This window comes from Eulemur rufifrons, chromosome 19 (genome assembly GCF_041146395.1).
Source record: "Eulemur rufifrons isolate Redbay chromosome 19, OSU_ERuf_1, whole genome shotgun sequence".
Classification (NCBI taxonomy): Eukaryota; Metazoa; Chordata; class Mammalia; order Primates; family Lemuridae; genus Eulemur; species Eulemur rufifrons.
Window position 1 is genome coordinate 72847215 of NC_091001.1, and position 25023 is coordinate 72872237.

At 37.0% G+C, this 25023-nt stretch overlaps 1 protein-coding gene across 5 annotated transcripts; it reads left to right on the plus strand.

Moving 5' to 3' along the window:
* Positions 1-3344: 3344 nt before the first annotated feature.
* Positions 3345-24592, plus strand: MTIF2 (mitochondrial translational initiation factor 2). 5 transcript variants are annotated; one of them, XM_069494145.1, is made up of 16 exons: positions 3345-3421; positions 3843-3931; positions 4915-4988; positions 7029-7254; positions 7622-7733; positions 8449-8620; positions 9397-9557; positions 10499-10675; positions 13304-13443; positions 15852-15976; positions 17459-17663; positions 18036-18288; positions 18631-18771; positions 20620-20784; positions 23656-23796; positions 24400-24592. In XM_069494145.1, the coding sequence occupies exons 4-16, from the start codon at positions 7036-7038 to the stop codon at positions 24570-24572; spliced, it is 2184 nt and encodes a 727-aa protein (XP_069350246.1). In that variant the 5' UTR covers positions 3345-3421; positions 3843-3931; positions 4915-4988; positions 7029-7035; the 3' UTR covers positions 24573-24592. The 5 variants fall into 5 exon arrangements, with proteins under 5 accessions (XP_069350246.1, XP_069350241.1, XP_069350242.1 ...); XM_069494140.1 differs by having other exon boundaries at positions 3375-3432; positions 3768-3931; positions 4915-5026; XM_069494141.1 differs by having other exon boundaries at positions 3375-3432; positions 3768-3931.
* The last annotated feature ends 431 nt before the right edge of the window (positions 24593-25023 follow it).

The window sequence follows — 25023 nt, forward strand, 5'->3', positions numbered from 1 at the left end:
TTTTATTATGAAACGGCTAAGTCTGTCTATCATGAAAAAACTTTATATCACTGTTCAAAAACTACTGTCCTAACTCAGGTTTAATGTAATATTTATTTATCAAACATATGTGAACATTGTATTAAAAACAAAAATGCTGTCCTTGGCATTTTGTGGGTCCTTTGTCCTCAAATACAATCTCAGATGTACATGGAAAACAACATGAAACAGGTTAAATTCAAAATTATGAAGAGTGAACTTGAGGTAATAGTTACCGAATCACAGGTCTTGAGTGTAAAATCTCATGATTCTAGGAGAGGGGTAGCATCTGATAAATGCAGTTTGCCAAATTATTTAACCGACAAGAAAAAGCTTAAATTAATGAGAAGTCTTGTGGCATTTCCACAAGAACACATTGAGGGAAAGACTGTTGTTATTGTTAGAAAGAGTGTGGAACTTGTCAGATAAGGACAGAATCTGGAAAGGAGAATTGAAAGATGGAGTTATGCTTGGGTTCATGACAAGGGACCCTCATCTTATGTCTGCTAAAAGTGAGGAAACAGGTACAATTGTACCCTACCTGCCAAAGGAAATAAAAAGGCAAAAATTGTAAGACATTTATCAACACCAAGGGGAGTGGGCATCATTGCATTTATTAGGTAAGGAATGTTAGAAATCGCCACTATTGGATGAAACAAAGGGCAATTCTAGAACAGGTAAGTTGAAAGCCATGCTAAGAAGCTATATGCCTACCAAAAACAGCAAGAGAGATAATAGAAAACAAAATGCTTGCTGCAACCTGTGTCTCTTCACCAGATCTTTTGGAGCATCTCTATGTATCAGGTATGCTATATGGTACATCTGTGTGTGCCATGCTTTAAAAGTATGGTTCTGGCCAGGCAAGGTGGCAATATAAAACATATTTGTGGGTAAACTGACTCCTCCTGTGTTCAAACATAGTATGTCCCATGGTTAATATGATCAGACTTTTAAAAGGTCAACAAAGGACATGATTTGAAGTGGGACTAGGAACCTTTCCTTACCCCACCCCTTCCTTAATAATTCAGTCCTAAAGCCACTGGGGGGAGAGCAATGCTGGTGTCCACAGATGTAGGGATGAGAATGGGGGCTCCAGTGGCTCTACATGGGGTATAATTTTAGATTACAAGAGTTGCAAAGATAGTGGAGAGAGGTCCTCACTTTCTCCTTCTGTTAACATCTTACATCCAACCACAGTGAGGAGGATATTCACTTGAAGGGGTGGACTGGCCTTGGAGTCCAAGCTGGAGAGAGAAGGCCATGAGCACAGGGGAGGGAGACATGGCCAGATTGGAGATTGATACAGAGGACTTGATAAAATAAATATATTAAGCCTGATGGGAGTCAAGTTTCTTATTGTCAGAAATGATAGTTATGAGGCTGGGCACAGTGACTCATGCCTGTAATCCCAGCACTTTGGGAGGACAAAGGGGGAGGATCACTTGAGTCCAAGAGTTTGAAACCAGCCTGGGCAACATAACGAGACCCCGTCTCTACAAAAAAAATTAAAAAAGAAAAATTAGCTGAGCATGGTGGTGCACACCTATTGTCCTAGCTACTGGGGAAGCTGAGGCAGAAGGATCGCTTTAGCCCAGAAGTTTGAGGTTGCAATTAGCTATGATGATGCCACTGCACTCCAGCCCGGGGAACAGAGTGAGCCACCATGTCCAGCCAAGAATTTATTCTAGAGAAAGAACTGGACAGGCATGCAAAAGTGTATGGCCAAGGATGTTCACTACAACATTGTTCATAATTTACATACTGGAAACAATCTATGTCTGTCTTTGAGATAAGGCAATTATAGACAATGGAATCTTTTGCAGTCATTAGAAAGAACGACATGGATCTATGTTTATTAGCAGGGACAGTTTCCATTATATATTTTTGAAAAGACAAAATGCATTGTATGAATCCATTTACATAAAATTGTATGTGTATGTGTATTTATGCATAGAGATTAATGGAATGATGTTCACCAAAATAATAAAAGTGTTTACCTCTAAAGAGGTGGGATTTAAGATTTGATTCATTTTTTTTAAATCAACTTTTAATTTTGGAATAATTTTAGATTACAGAAAAGTTGCAGAAATAGTGGAGAGTCCCCAAATACCCTTCTCCCAATTTCCTATGTTAACTTCTTACATTAACCATGACACACTTGTGAAAATTAAGCAATTAACATTGGGATATTACTATTAACTAAACTATAGACTTTATTCAAGTTTCACCATTTTTTCCAATTTTCTGTTCCAGGATGCTCTCAAGGACACCACATTGCATTTAGTTGTGGTGTCTCCTAAGTCTCTTCTGATCTGTAACAGTCTCTCAGTCTTGTCTTGCTTTTCATGACCTTGACAGCTTTTGAAGAGTACCAGTCAGGTATTTTGTAGAATACTCTTCAATTTGGGTTTGTCTGACGTTTTCCCCAAAATTAGAATAGGGTTGTGGGTTTTTTGGTTTCTTTTTTTTTTTAAGAGACAGGGTCTCACTCTCTTACCCAGGCTTGAGGGCAGTGGCTCAATCATAGCTCACTGCAGCCTGCAACTCCTGGCCTCAAGTGATCCTCCCGCCTCAGCTGCTTATACTGTCCAGAAGTGGTGATGGTTCTGGTGAAGAGGACCAGCCAAAAGACATAAAGGCCAATCAAAGTGAGGAAAAGCTCCCGGGGGAAGCTCTAGTAATTTAAGAGCAAACACTGTGAACCAGGCGCTATCATCAACACTTTATTAACTCATTAAAACTTTACTATGAACCTGTGAGGTAGCTACTGTCATGACCATATTGTAGATGAGGAAACTGAGGCACAGAGAGTTGACGAAACGTCCCCAACCACACACTAGGAATGAGCTGGGATAGGAACCCAAGCAATCTGGCTGTACTACTCCAAATACCATCCAAACGAGGCGACTTCTGAAAGAAAAAACTGCGGTTACTCCTCGCACAGTACTAAGTGGCTCGTCCTATCGCCAGGGTCCCTTGCATTTTTTCCCTCTTGCTCGGTACACGTGTCTTTGAAGGACATACCTACCATTTCACCCACAATTCCCTGTTTAAATTTTCCTCGAGTGTAGGCACCGAGGCTGCTCATCTCCCCAGAGAAGTATTAATCATTTGCTTCCTAGAAATGGAAGGTACCTGTAGAAGCGATTAACCACGCGCGGCAAACCAGGTAGGAGGCCACGGAGTGAAGTAGCACCTACCCACGGCTCGCAGGTGGGTACACCTAAGAGATCCCCACCACTGGCGGCGACTACAGCTAAGCTGAATTCGGGGAAGAACCTCTTCCGGTGGGACCGGAAGCCCGGCGGGAGCCATTTAGGGGATGCACTGACCCACAGACAGTTCTCCCGGTCCGGAAGGTGATTTCCACCCGGGTTCAGAATCCAGGGGCACGGGGCGTTATGTGTGAGCTAAGTGAGTGGGGTCCCTTAGCAAGGGTCGTCCGGGTGGCGAGTATTGTTTGGCCTAAAGTGTCAGTGGCACAAATGACGCGAATTCCTAAATATTGCGTATTTGGAAGCCCTTCTAAGGTGCATTTAGTCCCAGCGTAACCCCACATTAGGCATTCACGAAAGCATGTGCATTGTCCTCCCAGTCGCGGCGGGCTTGCTTCCTCTCCCTGCGCGCGGCCGCGGGTGCGGGGGCCCCCGCGTCCAGCCTCCTCTGGTCCCACGGCTTTCTGGACTGATTTGAGGCGAAGCCACCCCAGATCCGTAATTTTTCTACAATGACTTATTTTTACCTTTCAGATAATTTCCAAAGCTTCCAACTCTTCAGACGTTTCCACTAATGGCAACTACGTATTTCCAATATCCTCTCTTCAGATTCCTTGATAAGAATATCCTGGCGGCGAGACAACACCGAATTGGGAGCCAGAAATCTCGGTTCTTGTCCTGACTGCCATTAATTAGTGGTATGACATTGGAGAGTTCTTTTTAACCCTTCTGGATTCCAGATTCCTTTTCTGTAAAATGAGAGGTTTGGAATAAGTAACAACTAAGGTTCCTTCTAGTTTTGACATTTGGGTTGTTGCCCCCGATGTGTCTAAGGTTTGGTGTGTATGTTTCTGCCTCAGTTGCATGTCTGTGCTTTGGGTAACCTGTAGGGTCCTTTCTCCCACTCCATTAATCTGTGTCCTTGTCAAATCTGGTTTCCGATTCATTTAAAAATAATTTCCTAATGAATCTTCTGTTTTCTGAGCACTCTTTACTCCTTAGTCCAGGGGCACACACCTAAATAAGATTTTTTTACATGTGCCGTTCTGAATGAATTTTTTTTTTTTTTTTGATACTGGGTCAGGTTGTCACCCAGGCTTGAGTGCAGTGACGCAATCAGAGCTTACTGCAGCCCCAAACTCCTGGCTCAAGCGATCCTTCTGCGTCAGTCTCCCAAATAGCTGGGACTACAGGTGTGTGCCATAGCTCCTGGCTAATTTTTAAATTTTTTGTAGAGCCGAGGGCATGTTGCCCAGGATGGTCTCGAACTGCTGGGCTCAAATGATCCTCCGCCTTGGCCTCCCAAGTGCTAAGATTAGAAGCATGAGCCATTGTGATCAGCCTTGAATGAATTTTTAAATCTTAATGTGTTTATTTCTTTGGAATTAAGCCAGATGTTTCTTTGGATCTTTACTTGAATAAATCTTTTAAGGTAAAATGCTTGCTATGTTAAACACGCACACAAAACCTCAGAATTATCCATTAACAAATAATGTAGTGACTTGTGAATATTTTAAACTTAGAAGCAGTGAATCCTCAAAGTAGATAAGCCATCACTAAAGAGCATGTAATATGGTTTTAAAATAGCTAATGATAACGTATATACATCGTCCCATTTTCTCATCATAGCCTTGGCAGTAGAAAGGACAGATATTCAAACACTTCTGCTTTCTTTTTATAGAGATCAGAGAAATGAGACCCATAGGAAACAAGTAACTTGCTCAATCAAGATAACACTTGCTGGGGTGTGTCAGAGTGGGTGTCCAACCAGCGGTCTTTTGTTGCCTGGTCAGGTACTGTCTTCACAATACTGTGCCTATTTCAGTTATTGTTTCTTTTCTTTCTTTTAAAAAATATTCAGTATACTAGGTCAGGACTGTAAAATATATTTGGGGAAAATTGGTTGAAATATAACATTTGATATTTAATGTCCAGTTATCTAGCAAAGCTCGCCTGTCCAGAGTCTCAATTTCTTTGGTCACATTAAATAACTATTATCATTTGTGAATAATTTTAAAGAATATCTAGTAGAAAATAAAATATATTTATATATACATAATATAATATATGCAAATATATTCATACATGTTATAGATATAAATATGAAATGAAAGCATATTGTAGAAATGCCATATTGTGAGAGAAATAGTTAAAAAAATTTAAGGTTTTGTAAAAGTTTAGAATTTTGTTCAAGGTAGTTTTATATGGTTAAGGTAAACACATTGAGGCTGGGCACGATGGCTCATGCCTGTAATCCTAGCACTCTGGGAGGCCGAGGCGGGCAGATCGTTTGAGCTCAGGAGTTCGAGACCAGCCTGAGCAAGAGCGAGACCCCATCTCTACTAAAAAATAGAAATTAGCTGGACAACTAAAAAAAAAAAAAAAAAGCCGAGCATGGTGGAGCATGTTTGAATCCATGGATGAGGAGGCCACAGATGTGAAGGGCCAACTGTAATATTTAATGACATAAAACAATACTCACAATATATTCTTTAATGGAAAAAGTTATAAAACAAAATTTAATATGATTTTATTTTTGTAAGTAAAATAGATACAAGCACAAAGAAAAGGGTTGAAAAGATACATATTAAAATGTTAACTAAAATTATTTCTGAGTAGTGAGTAAAAGTTTATACTGAAGAATCTAAAAGGCCATATTCACTACTTGGAAATTTACTCTCCATTTATTAAAAAAAACTTTAAAATGACTTTACAATTTACAGAAAGAATTATGCATATTGTTACAGTGAAAATACTACCCTAGGTTGTAATCAATCACTGTGTCTGATGTACCTGAGAATCATTTTATTGGAAAGCTTTAAAGACAGTGAACTCTTTGTGGAAGGAACTCTGACTTATTAAACTGTGAATGAACAACATCAAGCACAATGCCTAGCATGTGGTACTTAGGAAGTGTTTCCTAGGGAGAAAGTATGTATTTCTTACATTATGTTAATTGTTCCTGTCCTTAAAAACTGAACAGCAAAGCTATAGAAATGCAGTCTTGAGAGCAGAGGAGGTTGAGGACTCTGGGAGGAAAATAACTATATTACTAATGAGTTCTGTTACAGTTTTCTTCAGTAAACTCTTCTTTCATTGCAGGAATAATATTCAAAAGGCATTATTCAATAAATATTGGGTGGCTTCTTCCTACTATAAAGCATCTTGTTTTAGGGGATGAGGTGGGGAGACAGGAAAGTGCCAAGAGTTGAAAGACAATTCCAGCTAGAGAAAGCATGTGCAAAGATTCAGAAGGGAGATGACAAACCACTGGAGATTATATGTGGATCAGAATAACAAAAGCTTGGGAGGTAGGTGTGGGGAGAGTGCAAGAGTGTCAGAAATGAAGTGAGATGTTAGAAGAGGTCAGATAATGAGTCCTTATATAGCATGTTATGAAGCTGTACATTAAACTGAGGATAATGGAGAGCCATTGGAGGGTGTTTAACAGGGGTTGATAAGTTCAAATGTGTACTTTAAAATTTCAATGTAGCTGTGATTTGGTTAGTTGATGTTTCAAGGGTGAAAAAAGAGCATTTTATAATGTTATTGTATTTCAGTTCTATCATGGTAGTAACATTAACAATAATGATAGCTAGTATCTAGGGAGACCTTGATATGGAATTCCATCTCTTTGACTAAACTGTGAGCTTTTTCAGGGCAGGAACCCAGTTTTCCTCATTGTTGTAACTCTAGTACCTAGCACAGTGCTTTGCATGTAGTAAATATCCAATTATTAATATTTGCTAACTTGATTTGAATATTAACCAAAGTATTTTAAAACCTTTTTTCTAGGAGGAACATGAACCAGAAGCTACTGAAGTTAGAGAACTTGCTACGATTTCACACTATTTGTAGACAGCTGCATAGCCTGGGTCAGAGAAGAGCATTGGCACAATGGAGGCATGGATTTTCATCTGCCTACCCAGTGTGGGCGGCTCCGCTGTACGCCCGGCCCTTAAAGATAGACATGCTCATCGGGGCTGCTTTATCTCAGTATAGGCTTCTAGTAACAAAGAAGGTAGTTACAGATTTCATCAGTTACTGTATTATTTGGTCTGAGATGAAAGTGCAAAGAACCATGAGTAGAAATCCATTTTGAGTATTTTATCATTTATATAATATTTATTATTACTTAATGCTATACTCCAGGCAATAGATCTTTGTGAGGAAGGGAAGTTCTGGTTAGTTGTGTGGTAATGCTGATGGATTTGATTACTTGGAATTTAGTGAGGAACAGCGAATTATGGATGCAGGATTTTTTATTTTAGTCTAAGTGTTAACTACTTATGAGAGTGTTTGTAGATTATGGTTGTGGTAGATATTCACGGTGTAAATTGTCACTTAAATTTTTTTCTTCTTGTGTATATGTTCTGACTTTTTAATAGGAAGAAAGACCACGGAAATCTCAGTTATCTTCAAGAAAATCAAAAAAGGAGATAGAAGCATGGATTGGAATGACTGTTGAGGAGCTGGCCAACGCAATGGAAAAAAACACTGGTGAGTCAGATAATTTTACAAAGAAAAATATGGGAACGTAGAATACCTGGAATTTTATTTGCAGTGAGATTAAGGCATTCGAGGGTAAGCACAAGATGGCTGTGATGTGCCTTACGCAGAAAGTACGTGTCTTAGATAAACTCATTCAGGCATGAATTATAGTACTATTGGCCATGAGTTCAACATTAATAAATCAACGATATGTATTTTTAAAAATGCCTTTAAAGAGAAACACATAAAATAAGATTAGGTATTGATCACTTGAAAAATGTGGCTAGAGGCTTGCAGGAACTCAACCTTGTATTTCTCCTCAAAGAACATAACTGTTGTAAATAACGAGAATGGACTGTATATACATGCACACGTTTGTATATGCATGACATGTGACTACAAGTTTTTGAAGAAATATACTGTAATTACTTAATACTAAATTTATACAATATGCAATTTGATGTTTTATTAATGATTCAGATGGTTTAGAAGGTATATAAATATTTTAATATTTATGAATATGCAGAAATGTCAGTTAATATACATGCATATTTTAAAGAATTAAAATTTTTTAGCATCGTCATGATTTGTTAACATAAGAGAAACAGTTTACATAGTTATTCCTTTTATTGAGTGTGCTGTTTATATAGACATTTGTTAATAAAGATCACTTTTTTGAGCATTTAATTCATCATCCTAAAAGTTTTTGTTTTATTCCAACCAGATTTTGTATATGAAGCTTTATTGAACACTGCTATTGACATAGATTCACTAGAAGCAGACTCACGTTTAGATGAAGTCTGGATCAAAGAAGTGATAAAGAAGGCAGGGATGAAGTTAAAATGGAGCAAATTAAAAAAGGACAAAGTCAGAGAAAATAAAGATGCTGTAAGAAGGTAAAACTTAACCATATATATTGGGGGAGGGAGACTACATAGTTTTATTTACACTTTTTAATGGAAGATTGGCTTAAAATTTCTTTCATAATTAAAATGATATGTTAGTATAGAATAAACTTTTCTTTGAAGTGCTTAAAGCATCAGAAAATATAATCAGGTTATTATAAAACTCTAAGAGTCATTTCTCTTAGTTTGTTGAGTGTATACACTGGTCTGAATTTTAAAATTTGATTCAATTCTGATCATTGTAATGAAGATGCCAACTGTATGTAGGCAGTCATTAAATATTCTGTCATAGCCAGGCATGGTAGCTTACACCTGTAATCTTAGCACTCTGGGAGGCTGAGGCGGGAGGATTGCTTGAGCTCAGAAGTTCAAGACCAGCCTGAGCAAAGCAAGACCCTGTCTCTTCTAAAAATAGAAAGATTAGCCGGGCATAATGGTATGTGCCTGTAGCCACAGCTACTCGGGAGGCTGAGGCAGGAGGATTGCTTGAGCCCAGGAGTTTGAGGTTGCTGTGAGCCAGGCTGATGCCACGGTACTCGCCCGGGCAACAGAGTGAAACTCTGTCCCAAACAAAAAAAAAAGAAAAAAAAAAGAAATATTCTGTCATAAGTCATATGCATAAGAGGGCAATATAGTTATTTGTAATCAAAGCTGAATGTTGGGTTTTATTGTTAATGGTAGCTCACAGAGATAACTGTGAACCAATTCACAGGCTATAAAGTGTTTCTGATATTTAAGAAATGAAACTCCTTTGCTATTAATTGTAGGCCCCAGGCAGATCCAGCTTTATTAACCCCAAGGTCCCCAGTTGTTACTATAATGGGCCATGTTGATCATGGGAAAACGACGTTACTTGACAAACTTCGAAAAACTCAAGTGGCAGCAATGGAAGTTGGAGGCATCACTCAGCACATTGGTGCCTTTCTTGGTATGAACACAGATTACCTTACAATGTGCTAGGGAACCTCACTTATATTTTCTTAAACCAAATGTCATAATATGAAATATACAAATTCAAAGTAAAAGGAAAGGCTAAAACTTACAGCCATTGGTCTGATGAATTATAGAACAAGTGGTTAATGAAGGTTACTTTGTACTTTCTATAAGAAGAAAATTATGTTACCTTTTTTATTCTAGCTCATTCTTTGATCTTATCAACCTAAAATTTTTTTTTTTGCTGCTTAATTGATTATGTTTATATAGCCTCCAATGCCAGGTTGTGATAATGTTGCTAATAATAATTAAATAATAGTACCATTTACTGAGCACTTAGCATATGCCCAGCACTGTGCTGAACACCTCATATGCTTTATTATTTTTATCTTCAAAACAACCTCATGAGGCAGGTATTAATATTCCTACTTTTACAGATAAGGAGGCTGAAACTTTTTCAGGTTAAGTAACTTGCCCAAAGTACATAACTAGTAAGAGGCTAAGCCAGGATTTAAACCCAGGGTTGTTGGATTCAAATCCTGAGTTACTAACTGTATACTAAATTGCCTTTCTGTGACTCATAGCAGTTGTGCAGCTGTGGTTTGTTAATGTCAGGGTGGCTGCCTGTACAGCTATTGGTCTGTTCTCTCTCCAGAATATATATCAGTTGGTACGTTTATGAAAGTAGTTATATTCTAGAAATATGAAGAGTCTTAGTTTGAAATTATTACATGAAAAGAAAACCTTAACGGTCTAACTGGTATTTTACCGCTTTTCATTGTGAAATGATTCTTTGGGTGGTTCTGATTGAGATTAATAGAAGGGATAAAATTATTTCAAAGAATTATTGATATGTTTGATAATGTCACATATGTTCCTTCATATTAAGGAAGTACTTATTTGAGTCCTTGGTTTTCTTGGATTTTGTTTCTACAGTCTCTTTGCCTTCGGGGGAAAAGATAACTTTTCTTGATACTCCAGGACATGCTGCTTTCTCAGCAATGAGAGCCAGAGGTGCTCAGGTCACTGACATTATCATATTGGTTGTAGCTGCAGATGATGGGGTGATGAAACAGACTATAGAATCTATTCAGCATGCGAAAGAAGCTCAAGGTACTGTGTGGCTGACTTACATGGATCAGGAAGGAAGTTGCTGTTTTTTTTTTAAGGATCTGCTATATAAAGTCACAGTTCTGGAGCCATTTACATGTAGCTCATTTAATCTTCATAGCAATCCCAGGATTATTTTACCTGTTTTACAGATAAACCTCAAAGATAGTTAAATTGTTTTCCCACGGACTTATAACTTAATTAATAGGAAGAGTGTAGCAGAATTCAGCTTGGGACTTGTGACTACGAGTACAATCTTTCTTCTACTATGACCGTTTTTAAAAACTTTTTCATGGAAAATGTAAACAGATAGGAAACAAAGAATAGAATAATGAACTCCTATGTACCTATCACCGAAATTCATTAGGAGTTGCATAGTGGTGATATTCAGTTATTCCTTGTTCATTTATTATTTGGAATTCTTCTCTAAAGAGAAACTTTCCCTTCATCTGTTTTAAATGAGTTCTTATTTTATCTAAGGTATAAAATTGAAACTTTTGGAAAATCACTTGACCATCATCTCCCTTATTTCTTCATTTAAATATTGTAATAGTAAACACCACACATACATATATTGTGAACATTCATTCTTATTCTGCTATGACCCTATATCTATCCACACAAAGAAAATATACCAATGGAGTGTTCCCCCTAGGTTTGTTAGCAAGAAAAAAAAAAGGCTAAGAATTATTGAACTAGTCCAATTCTTTCATCTTACAACATAAAAACTAAGACCCAGAGTGGCCAGAACTCTCCCCAGTTATGTACGATTATACAGCTAATTTGCAACATGTATAATCTGCATGTATAATCTGGATTGTCTAGATTCTGGTGTTACTTTGCTTTTTAATTTCTCAAAACTGCGTTTATGTGATGTACTATGTTCTTAATGATTCCAGGGAATACATGGCGGATAGGGGAATGCTTCTATGCAATACATGGCAAAAGGAAGAGGGATAAATTTGCTGGGGATCCCATAACAAAGCAGTTGGCTGAGATAGGATAAATTCATTATATTGTGCTTTGTACACCTATTCTTTTGGTCCCCAATTAAATTCCAACTTATCAACATGGACTGTACTTTTTCACAATAATAGGCTGTGAATTATAAAACTGTTTTGTGTCTTGTTCAATTTCTGTTCCTTTGATACCTGAGAAAATTGCAGAGATGGTAAAATGCAACCAGAGAATTCTTTCCTAGAATTTTCTGTGATTTCTCTAAAGAGAGGGTATGTCTAGTAATGACAAGTAGATTATAAGATTATTTGGTCCATTCATTAAGTAAACATTTATTGAGGCCTGGTGCAGTGGCTCACGACTGTAATCCCAGCACTTTGGGACACTGAGGTGGGTGGATTGAGGAGTTTGAGACTAGCCTGGGCAACATAGTGAGACCCTGTCTCTACAAAAAATTTTTAAAAATTAGCCAGGCATTGTAGTGCCTGTGGTCCCAGCTACTTGGGAGGCTGAGGTGGGAGGATCACCTGAGCCCAGGAGTTGGAGGTTACAATGAGCTATGATAGTACCACTACACTCCAGCCTGGGCAACAGAGTGAAAGCCTATCTCAAAAAACAAAACAAAACAAAACAAAAACAAAAAGCATTTATTGAGAGCCTGTTTTGTGTTGGGTCAGTGAGCTAGGTGTATGAATAAAGAGTTGCTGTAAATCCTAAAAGACAATTTGCAATAGTGATACTTAGTTTCAACCGAGGATGATATGTTGAGTTTTAACAATGACTTAATAAAGCCTAGAAAGAAGAGGCAAATGATATAGTAGTATTGAATTAGAATCTTCTCATGATTTTTTTTTCTGGAGATTATCTCCGATGTAAATTACTGATCTTGCTTTTATGTTTATGGATAGATATTTTTCTCTCAGGTGCCTTTTCTTAATTCAGAATCTGCTTATAATTACAGGGTTTTAAAAAAATTTTTTGTATTTGTTTTTGTTTTTTAGGGAAAGAGTCTTGCTCTGTTGCCCAGGCTGGAATGCAGTGGCACTATCATAGCTCAACTGCAGCCTCAAACTTCTGGGCTTAAGGAATTCTCCTGGCTCAGCCTCCCAAGTAGCTAAGTGCACAGCCCCATGCCTGGCTAATTTTTTAAATTTTTTTTTTTTTTTTTTTTTGTGGAGACGGTGTCTCCCTATGTTGCCCAGGCTGGTCTCAAACTCCAGGCCTCAAGTGACCCTCCTGCCTTGGCTTCTCAAAGTGCTGGGATTACAGGCATGAGCCACTGTGCCCAGCCTAATTTTAGTCTTAACATCTCACATCTGGATTTCTTCTTTACATGTAGAGAGGAGAGTAAGGTGCTGTGACTCTAAAGTGGGTCTGTTAGGTCTTTTTGTTTTTTTCTTAAGAGTCAGGATCTTGCTGTGTTGCCCAGGCTGGACTTGAATTTCTGAGCTCAAGCAATTCCCCACCACCACCCCCAGCCCCCCAATCCTGCCCAGCCTCCCCATAGCTGGGACTACAGGTGAGCACCACCACACCTGGCTTTGTTAGGCCTTTTGTTAGATAAGTACATCCACTGAGTAAAGAGAAAGCCAGAATAGGTTGGTGTTTTTCACTGTGAATACCTGGAATTGAAGGTGTCATGATTTGCACTCTTCTTAACTCTGTGTCTTTCAGTTCCTATTGTTCTTGCCATAAACAAATGTGACAAAGCTGAGGCTGATCCTGAAAAAGTGAAAAAAGAGCTGCTGGCTTACGATGTGGTGTGTGAAGATCATGGAGGTGATGTTCAAGCAGTGCATGTCTCTGCACTTACGGTAAATGTGGGCACCTCAGAGATGAATGTGCTCTGATGGAACGCTATACATAATGCACACACTGCGTTATACCTAAAGAACATTTTGACATACATATTTTGTGGTGTTTTAAAAAAAATTCTGTGGGAGCTAGGCCAAGCAAGATGTTACCATTATCCTGGTGTGGCATATTAGGAATTGGGCTCAGAGAGGTTAGTCACCAGTTCACAGTTATATAGCTGAGCAGTGGGGAGTTGGAGCTAAACCTAATGTTTTTATTATGAGATACTTAGAATGAGGAGAATAAATGCTGAATGATGTGGGGATAGAGTAACAGTAGGCTAAAGACTGTTTTAAGGAGAAATGAAATCCAGTTGGTAATGAAAAGTCCTTGTATTTCATGCCTTTTATAAGCAAAAAACAATGGAAATAGGACTTAGGGCATTTAAGAGAGATTTAAATAAGAATTTCACTGAGACAAAGATTAAATTTAGCTTGATTTTGTTAATTGATTAACTGAATGTTTCTATGGGTGAAATTGCTATAAGTTTTATGTTATTTATGATGAATTCCATTTTCTTTAAAATTACCAATTATTCTTTCCTGGATTAAAAAATACCAAGGAGGCTCAGTACTTGACTCAGCATTTTCCAATTCCCTTATCCTACAAAGTAGGATATCCTTTTTTATCCATCTGTATCATATTTCACAGTTTAGTTATTAATATAATACAGATCTTTTTTTGCTGATCATTCACTGAAGGGATGGTGCTGTACTTTAACCACGTTCCTCTAATTAAATGTCATTTCATCTTTACTTTTCCTAAATATATTACCTTAAAGATGCTTAGAAATTGTGCTTCTATTAATAGTAGAACTATGCTGCTTTTCCTCTGAAATTCATAAAATACTACCTTACTTTGTTATCTTTTCATAATAGCTCAATTGTTATTATACTCTGAAAGCCAGTTGGCAAACTTACTACAATAAGATTCAAACATTTGAAGGTTTGACCATCTTTTCTGCCCAGATACCATCAGAGGAGTAGATAGATGTAAAGCTGCTTAGGCATATTTGGAAGCATGGCAGAGATGATTCCTAGGGAATGGAGGGAAGTGGAAGAGAGTGGCAGGAAAGTAAGATGAGGCTTCTTTTCCAAGATATAGAGGATTACTCATGCAAAGAAACAACTCCAGCTCTACTTTTTGGAACAGCATTTTGTAAACTGGAATAAATACTAGCAATAAGAGGGTGGATAAGCAGAATATTTAATCAATTTTTTTTTTTTACAGTTGCCTATTGCTTTATACACTGTAACAACTGTGAGCAATCCCTTAGCTGACACGGAGAGTGGAAAAATCCCTTGCCCATCAGTTCTAGTTCTATCACCAGTCAATCAGCTGTGCGATCTTGGAGCCCTAGAGAGCATAGCAAGCATAGATCATGAAAGGTGAAAGAATCATCTACTCTAGCTCCTCATTTTATGGTTGAAGAAAGGAGATCCAGGAAGGTGAAGTGATTTTTCAAGGCTGCATAGCTGGGTGGTTGCAGGAATGGCTTAGAGCCTGGGTCTAGTCAGTGCTTTTTCTCTCATTTTTTTAATAAGGGTAAGTAATGTTTGATTTGCTTACTTTACAGGATTCTTGAGTGGATCAAATGAAATAATGGATGTAACTGCTTGTTCAGTTGGATAGAATTTCAAATGTAAAGTAGCATCATTAAGAAAGTTTGTGAGAGCTATTATATATTAATTGTTTTTAAAAAAGCAGATAGCAAGAATCTGAAAGAGATAGATTGGTTTGGATTCACAGATTGAATTACTAACCTCTGGCCATCTGAGAGTTGCAAGTTTGGCTTTCTAAAGACATCCCTTTTACAATATTGTGTAAAGTCTCCTTTGGATTCACTTGTTTTAGTTCTGATGGGCTCCATGCAATAAAAGCATTAGAATTCTAGGGGAGAAAAAAGAAAGTAAGTTAGTGCAAGGAAGAAAACACAATTGTAAAGACAGATAGAGGAGAAAGAAAATGAATGGAGCATGTGTTTATGAAAGGGTATTAACAAGCCTGACCGATAGCCATCCTTTTAAAAAAAAATAGCCACTTGTTCCTTGCAAGATCTGTCCCTGGGTTAGGTTTTCTTGATGATTGATCTCTCTCTGCCTTCCTCCCTTCCCTCCTTCCTTCCCTCCCTCCTTCTTACCGTCCTTCCTTCTTTTCTTCCATCCTTCCGTCCTTCCTTCCCCTTCTTTTCTTTTCCCCTCCTTCTTATCCTTCCTTCATTTCTTTGTTCAACTGGGTAATTCATGCCTTTAATGGTTAAAGAGAAAAGTATAATATAACTGTCAAGGATAATTTGACTTTCTGACCCTGGTATTTACATTTACAGATAATATTTATTACTGTATATTAACAACCTTTGTTATTAAAGGGTGACAATCTGATGGCTTTGGCAGAAGCAACAATTGCTCTCGCAGAAATGTTAGAATTGAAAGCAGATCCCACTGGTCCAGTGGAAGGAACAGTAATAGAGTCTTTCACAGACAAAGGAAGAGGGTAGGACTGTTAAAATGCTTGCTTTTTAATAATTTTGTTGTATGGTTTTTGTGAACTGATTACATAATAACATTTTTATTGCATGTTATTGTTAGTCCGTGAACAATATTTTCAAAGTATTTATTTTTGAAAAGTATTTTATTGTACTAACACACAGGACACAAAAATTTACTTATTATCAGTAGACTGTAGCAACTATCTATATACATCTAGTAGTCTTATTTGGATGACTTAAGTAGTTTGTTCAATTTGTTTGATTTTTTTCCCCCACTGACTTGACTGAGTTGGTAAAGCCTCAAGGATAACATAAATTGGAATGAAATACCAATAGTTGCATTTTAGGGTTTGTAAATTTTTTATGACCTCAATCATTAATACACTATTTAGGAAGGTCTTTGAAATGGTGTTCTCTTCTTGAACTTTCCTACCTATCAGCAAGAGAGGTTTTCTCATTGCTTTATACTCTGTAACAAATGTGGGCAATTTCTTAGCTGACATGGAGAGTAGGATAGAAAGTGGATTAGGATTCTCTAAGAACATTCTGTTCCCTGCTCCTTCTCTTAGCATAACTTTACAAGAACTGTTTTTTGGTTTTTGCCTTTTTTTTTTATTGTGGTGAGAAACACGTAACATTAAATTCACCATGTTAAGGGCACAGTGAACTGAGCCTGTAATCCCAGCTACTTGGGAGGCTGAGGTAGGAGGATTGCTTCAGTCCAAGAGTTTGAAACCAGCCTGGGCAACATAGTGAGACCCATCTCTAAAAAAAAAACCAAAAATTACTATGTTAACCACATTTAAGTATGCCGATCAGTAGTGTTAAATATATTCACATTAGTGTGCAACAGATCTCTAGAAATTTTTTATCTTGTAAAACTGAAACTTCATACCTATTAAACACTAATTCCCTTTACCCCTCTCCCTAGCCCTTGGCAACTCCCTATTTTCTATTTTTATGACTTTGACTACTTTAGATACTTCATATAATATTTGTCCTTTTCTGACTGGCTTATTTCACTTAGCATAATGTCCTAGAATTTTATCCATGTTGTAGCATATGATAGGATTTCCTTCTTTTTTAAGGCTGCATAATATGCCCTTATATGTTTATACCACATTTTCTTTGGATGAAAGGTCCATTCATCTGATTATGGACATTTGGGTTGCTACTACCTCTTGGCTGTTGTGAAGAAATTTTCTTTTTTTAGAGATAGGGGCCTTGCTATATTATCCAGGCTGGCCTTCAACTCCTGGGCACAAGTGATCGTCCTGAGTAGGTGGGACTACAGATGCGCACCACTGTGCTGGCTTTGAAATGTTTTTATAACATGTTTAAGACGTTAAGAAGTGGTAGAATTAACCCTGTGTATAAATATGTTTATATGTATTTAAACCTCATAAAGATATCTTAGCTCTACTTAAGAAAGTACAACTGTATCCTGATAATGGCATTAAAAATATATACTTTTTTTTTCATTCTAGTCCTGTTACTACAGCTATAATTCAAAGAGGAACTTTGAGAAAAGGCTCAGTTCTGGTTGCTGGAAAGAGTTGGGCAAAAGTACGGTTAATATTTGATGAAAATGGAAAAACAATCAATGAGGCCTATCCCAGCATGCCAGTGGGAATTATAGGCTGGAGAGACCTTCCTTCTGCAGGGGATGAAATTCTTGAAGTAGAATCTGAGGTACATCAAGCTTAATACCTATATATTAGATATAAAATAATGATTTTAAATGTCAATTTGTAATGTTGTCCACAGAAATCTGTTAATGTTAACAATTCTAGATTATAAGCGGCTGTGAGGGGGCCAGTTGTATCATTTTAGAATGAAACTACAGAATTATTTTTTAAAATTTGAGCTAAGATTTTTAAATTAAATCAATTCAATTATATACAAAGTCCCAAATTAAAATTCTACACATTTCTTAAAACTTACAAAATTAATGGTTTCATACATGAGTTAAGCTAATTTCATAAGAGGGGGAAACACAAAGCCTTTGCCTAGCAGTTATTGCTGTCTGTTTCATTAAATAATGCCAGTTTTTCCCCTATAAAGCCAAGGGCACGTGAAGTTGTTGACTGGAGGAAATATGAGCAAGAACAGGAGAAAAATAAAGAGGATCTCAAAGTAATAGAAGAAAAGCGAAAGGAACACCAAGAAGCACATCGGAAAGCCCGTGAGAAGTATGGCTCTTTGCACTGGAAGGAGAGATCATTTAAAGAGTATCTAGAAAGAAAAGAACAAAAACCCTTAAAGCCAAAAGAGAAACTAGAAAGAGATTCAAATATACTTCCTGTAATAATTAAAGGTGCCTTTTAAAAGATTTTACTTTACAACTCATTCTTTGAATATATATATTTCTTTATTCTCATAATTGGTTTGGGCCCTTAAATTTAAGTGAAAATTATTTCAGTATTTTGGGACAGATTTTCTTAGTCAACATATTTCTTGCTGATTTTGTTGTAAATGTATATTGGGCTCATTATACTTTATTAAGTCAAGGAGATATTTATAATGCTAAACCTAAAGAAAAGTAGATTTAGTAGTAAATGCTTTTCCTGTCGTGGTTTTTAAATAGATTATTGTCTTTTTTGTGTCTGCTGATGCCTGACTCTTAAAACCAACAATTTTAAACGTTTGCTGTATTTAGGTGATGTCGATGGCTCGGTGGAGACCCTTTTAAACATTATGGATACCTATGATGCTTCACACGAGTGTGAACTGGAATTAGTACATTTTGGAGTGGGTGATATTAGTGAAAATGATGTTAATCTTGCTGAAACATTTAACGGTAAGGATTCATTTCTTATTTGTTAAACTGTGTTCTGGATCACCCAGTGAACCATTTGCTTCTATCTTTTATTGCTTGGTTTGTCACACCCGACATTTACTCGCATCACCATCACTCTTCCTGCTATAGTTCACGCCCAGCTAGCAACTGAGATCAACAGGATGTGCAGTATTGCCCCCATAACTCCACTTGTCGTGCTGTACTGCAACCTTGGGGAACTATTTCAAGATCTGCTAGTGTTTCTTGATCTTTTTTTTAAGCAGCGTTACTGCCCCCTCTCCCCTTCCTCTCAATTCCCTACCCAAACCAAGCTTGGTTCTTTGTAACTTTCATTATTTTAGACTTCTGAATGCTCCTAACACTGTAATCAACCTCTTCAGTACTTTTCTTCATCTTTTAGTTTTGGCTACCTATTTTAGTTAATTGATAACTTTATAAATCATATCTTTTTAGATCAAAAGCTCCTTTTAGCTTTAAATGCTTAGAAGGCAGGGCACTATGTTTATTAGTCAAACTTATGATACACAAAAAGGGGACTCATGACTGTCACTTTAACTAGCTCTTACACTTGGTAAAGTGCCAACATTATTGAGGGATTCATGAATCATTTAGAAAGGAGACACTTAATAATCTGACTTGATTAGAATTAGATGTCACCTCTATCACTGAAAAGGTATTTTCAGTAATGCTGATTAATTCAAAGTATTTGTTAGGCACTGACTGGCCTAACACTGTGCTATGTGATTTAGTCAGAGTATTGAATGATTTCCTTTTTTTTTTTTTTTTACTTTTTATTTATTTATTTATTTTTATTTCAGCATATTATGGAGGTACAAAAGTTTAGGTTATGTATATTGCCCTTGCCCACCTTCTCCTCCCCGAATGATTTCTTAATGATAAGACTTTCAAGGTGGTTGTGTTTAATTAAACTGAGTTAATTTTTTTCATTCATTTTGTTTAAGGCAAGAGTGTTTTGCTTTTGCTTTTTTTTTCCTCCCAAAGTATTTGCAGTTAAATACATTATTTGTTCTTTGGTAAAGTGATCAGCTCCATGAAACTTCTTTTACTTCTTAAAATAACTCTTGAACTTTACTAATTAAGTCACTATATCCTCCCACACCACTTTAAGTCACTATTTTTGAGCATCTTTTGGCCGACTGCCTAAGTGTAAATTGCAAAAATTGTAGGCAGTAAGATTATGATTTCTTAATAGAATTGCTATGAAAATAAATAATACTTCAGCCCTTATCAGTCTTTGTTTTCTCTCTCTTTTTTTTTTTTTTTTTAGAGACAGGGTTTTACTCTGTTGCGATCCTCCTACCTTAGCCTCCCAAGTAGCTAGGACTACAGGCATGAGCCACCATGCTCAACTAATGTTTTTTTGGTTTTGGTATAGACAGGGTCTCACTATGTTGCTCAGGCCAGTCTCAAATGATCCTACTTCCTTGGCCTCCCAAAGTACTGGGATTACAGGTGTGAGCCACTGTGCCTGGCCAGTTTTCCTAGTCCTCTGGTATAAAAATCAAAGTTTTGTTTAGCATATGGCCTTGTACTTTATGGGCACTTAAAAATAATGTTTTTTAATAATGATTTAAAAATCATAAAGAAATTTTCCTTGTTAAACAAGCCACAATACTATATATACATAAAATTCTCTTTCTTTAATTTGAAAATTTATTAGTTTTGATGAGGAAAAAATCATAGAATTTCTTATCTCCCCTAATTGCTATTCCTATTTAATTTACATTGAAATAAAACCATTTAGATTTGAGTGTCTGCTTGAAAGACAAATAAATGATTATAATACAATCTTTGTGTTACTTTATTGATTGTATTTTTCCTTGCCAGGTGTTATATATGGCTTTAATGTGAATGCAAGCAACGTTATCCAGCAGTCTGCTGCAAAAAAAGAAGTAAAAATTAAACTTCACAAAATCATTTACCGTCTTATTGAAGACTTGCAGGAGGAGCTGAGCAGCAGATTGCCCTGCACTGTGGAAGAACACCCAATAGGTGAGTGGTCACTAATTGTTACTTTTAAACATTCGTATCTTAGGTGCTATAAACAGCACTTGAAAGCAAAGTTTAGGGGAAATATGTTTTCCACTGGAAATTCAGTGAAATATGTATTTCACTATTGAAATACATGTTCTGTGTTCTAGAAAAAAAATGACTACCATAAGATGAGAATTCAATGTAACTTTATATACATTATAAACACCTGCTCTGTGCAACACATTGTGCTTAGGCCTTGAGGATACAAAGGCAATTAAGGCAATAAGAACTTGCCCTCAAATTAAGATATGAACAAATAATTGAATACAAATTAGGATGGGAGGCATAAAGATTATTAACAGGGTCATGGAAGGAGTCATTGATTTTGTCCTGGACTGGCAGAGAAATCCACCATGAGAAGAAAATTTATTTCACATTTAAATGTTAAATATTTTAAAATATTCTTTCTATCCAAATTGCCCAGAGGAATCACAAAAGGAAAAAAAAAAATTCTTTCTAGCATATCACACTTAGCTAGATTAAAGGCTGAATTTATTCAAAATTGATTGAATTGCCTTATCTGTCCTTTTCTCCTCCCCACCTGCAGATTGTTTGGGTTAACTTCCCCCCCCCCCCCGCCCCCCCAAAACAGTGTCTTGATCTGTTGTCCTGGCTAGAGTGCCGTGGCATCAGCCTAGCTCACTGCAACCTTAAACTCCTGGGCTCAAGCGATCCTCCTGCCGCAGACTCCGGAGTAGCTGAGACTACAGGTGTACACCACCACGCCCGGCTACTTTTTTCTGTTTTTAGTAGAGATGGGGTCTCGCTCTTGTTCAGGCTGTTTTGAAATGCTTTTTCCTTACACATCAAAATACATTCTTAGTTTTATAGTGAATTGCAGTCAAGTTTCCTGCAATTATCCAATATAAAGTTTTATTTTCTACACTGGAGCTATCATCTATATCTCTATGCAAAATAGTAATGTATCCAACAGTACTAGATGATGGGTATGATGAATTTCTTAAAGTCGCAGGCAAGGTACAGTTTTAAACAAATCCATCGGAAAAGCTTTCAGCAAAGCCTTAAGTTTAAGAACAGAGAACTCATGTAATAGCTAGTTGGCTTCATCCCTCAGCCAGGGTTCACAGACTTATGGGATGTGAGTATAAAAGCTTTACAGTGCAAGTAAACTGAATAATGCCTTAGATTTATGCACTTTTCTTCATAGAACCTGTATTCTCTGGGCACAGTGACCAGCCCAACTCAGAATCTTGCTCAGCCATAGTGAAAACTGTGGAAGTATTACAGGGAGCAAAAAACCAAAATACTAGGGAGAGAAGTCAATAGTTCCCCAGGCATCTCCCCGGGCAGCCTCACACCTAGGCAGGAGGAGCATGACTAGGATCTAGGGCATGCCTGGCCAACTTTTTTTTTAAAGAGACAAGGTCTTATTCTGTTGCTCAGGCTGAAGTGCAGTGGCATGATCATAGCTCACTGCAACCTCAAGCTTCTGTGCTCAAGTGATCCTCCCAGCTCAGTCTCCCGAGTAGCTGAGACTGTTGTAGGCATGAACTACCATACCTGGCTAATTTTCTTTTATTTCTTTAGAGACAGGGTCTCACTATGTTGTCCAGGCTCATCTCTAAATCATTGACCTCAAGGGATCCTCTTACCTCAGATTCCTGAGCTGATGGGACTAGCTACCTTGCCTGGCTAATTTTTAATATTGTTAATGGTTTTAAATTGCAAAAAAAAAAAAAAAAAAGCCAGAAAAATATAAGGAACTCCTATATACCTTTTTCCCATTTTACCAATTGTTTACATTTTGCTCTATTTGCGTTATTCTTCCCCCCTCCATATACACACATTGTTTTCCCTGGATCATTTGAGAGTATGTTTCAGATTTTATGCCCATTTACCCCTAAGTATCTGCTAAGCACAAAGATGTTTTCTTATAAAACCACAGAACAATGAACAAACTCAGGAAATTGAATATTTATTTATTAGTACTATTATCTAATATATAGTCCATATTCAAATTTTATCCATTGTCCCAACAATGTACTTTCTAGTATATATTTTTCCCCTACTCCAAGATGATGGATTATATTTAGTTTTTCTCTCTCTCTCTTTCTCTCTCTCTCTCTCTCTCTCTCGTCTCATTTAATCTGGGACAGTCCTTCAATTGTTGTCTACTTTGACCTTGACATTTTTGAAGCAAACAGGCCAGTGATGTTGTAGAATGTGCCTTAATTTGGATTTGTCTGATGTTTCCTTATGATGAGATTTAGTTTTGCATTTTGGGTCCACATACAGGCTTATGTTAGGCTTTTCTGACCTCAACATGATCATAAAGATCTGTGTTCTAGTAAGAGCAATTTGGAAAACTATGAGTCACACAGGGACTTCTAGGAGTGAGCAAGCACACCAAATAACACTAACAAATAATACCAGTCAAGTAACACCCTAGAAAATTGGTTCATTCTAGTGTTACCATTTTGTTATTGGAATTTAAAAAAATGTTTAGTCAGTGAGAAAGATAGGACTCTCAGAATTAGCACTCCTAATGTAGATATAAATTACTAGTGGTGAGATTAAAAATAAATCAGGTAATGATAGATGATCTACTCTAGAAAATATATTGAAGGAAAGCTGAAAACTAGGTTTTCATGAAGCAGACAGGAATAGGTACGGATTTTCATGCATTTTTACGTTAATATCGATCAAGAAAATTAAGTTGGTGGAGTCAAAGAAACCAGGACATCTTTCTATGCATGAGTTCACATTTTCCTCATACCTTCAATTCTTGTACTGCAGAATGTCAGAAATTATGTATTTCTCAGAATATTTAGGTTTCTGCACATTAATTAAGTTCTCTTCTTTTTAAAGGTGAGGCTTCTATACTAGCTACCTTCTCTATAACGGAAGGGAAGAAAAAACTTCCTGTGGCTGGCTGCAGAGTCCAAAAGGGACAGTTAGAAAAACAAAAAAAATTTAAATTAATCCGTAATGGACATGTTATTTGGAAGGGTAAGCAATGTCAAAATCTATTTCTGTAATATAATCACCAAAACCTGTTGATTGTATAACCATCTCAAATCTGCTCATCTTTCACTCCCATGATCCCACTTCATGCCATTTCTTATTGCTATTATAATTCATAACCAGTCTGTAGTTGGTGGGCTTCCTCCCTACTGGTTCTGATGACTCCTCCAGATTAGTAGTTCCCTGGTTGGATTTTCAAAGCTTTAAAAAATTGGCCCCAAACTGCCTTTCCAGCCTTACCTCCTACACTTAATCTCTACCGTGTATTTCCTTACTCCCATCCTTTTGTAACTGGACCTTTTGCCTATGTTTATATTGGCTTTTCCCATTCAAGTCCTGAATACAATACCATCCTCTGCAAAAAGTCTTAGCCTACCTTTGAAGTGGGAGATTTAGGATCTTTGGTTACAAGTCAAATGTTGTTTACAGCAAACTTTATACTTTTGGGGTTCCCTAGTATTTAGTCCCATCATTAACATGACCGTAAAATTCTTAAGAACTTACTGTAAATTTCCTTAACACCATACTTAGCATTTAGTAGATACTCATTTGCTGACTATATTAACTTCACTTTTTCTTTTTTTTAAGGCTTGTTAACCTCACTGAAACACCATAAAGATGACGTTTCAGTCATCAAAACTGGAATGGATTGTGGTCTCAGTTTAGATGAAGAAAAGATAGAATTTAAAGTGGGAGATCAAATTGTTTGTTATGAAGAAAAGCACGTTCCAGCTAAGACTTCTTGGGATCCAGGATTTTAAGATACATTAAAAATGTCAATGATGTTTTGCTTTATGGAAGGCAGGGATTGCCACTACTGGTCCAAAGGTACCTAAGTTGTCTTACCAAGTGTTAATATGTATTAGAACAAACTGACAAAGTGCTACAGAAATAGGAATCCTTATTTAAGGATGCCTCGAACTAGAAATCCCCGAGTATAAAGCCTAGCAATATGGTTGGTAAAAGGGAATTGCTAATTATTAACATATCACTGAATGTAATAATCAGAGTTTAATAAACTTCCTTCAAGTGTATGCTTAAGAGTGGTATCAAGTGAACCAAATCCTCTCTGAATTGAGCTCCATGGGAAGACATGGTACCAATCAAGTACCACTTGAAACTCTTTGTCATTTTCCAGTGTTAACAGTGGTAAGTAGTCCTTCCTTTACAGGGACTCATCCTGAATAGAACATTAAAGTTTAAATTCCCATG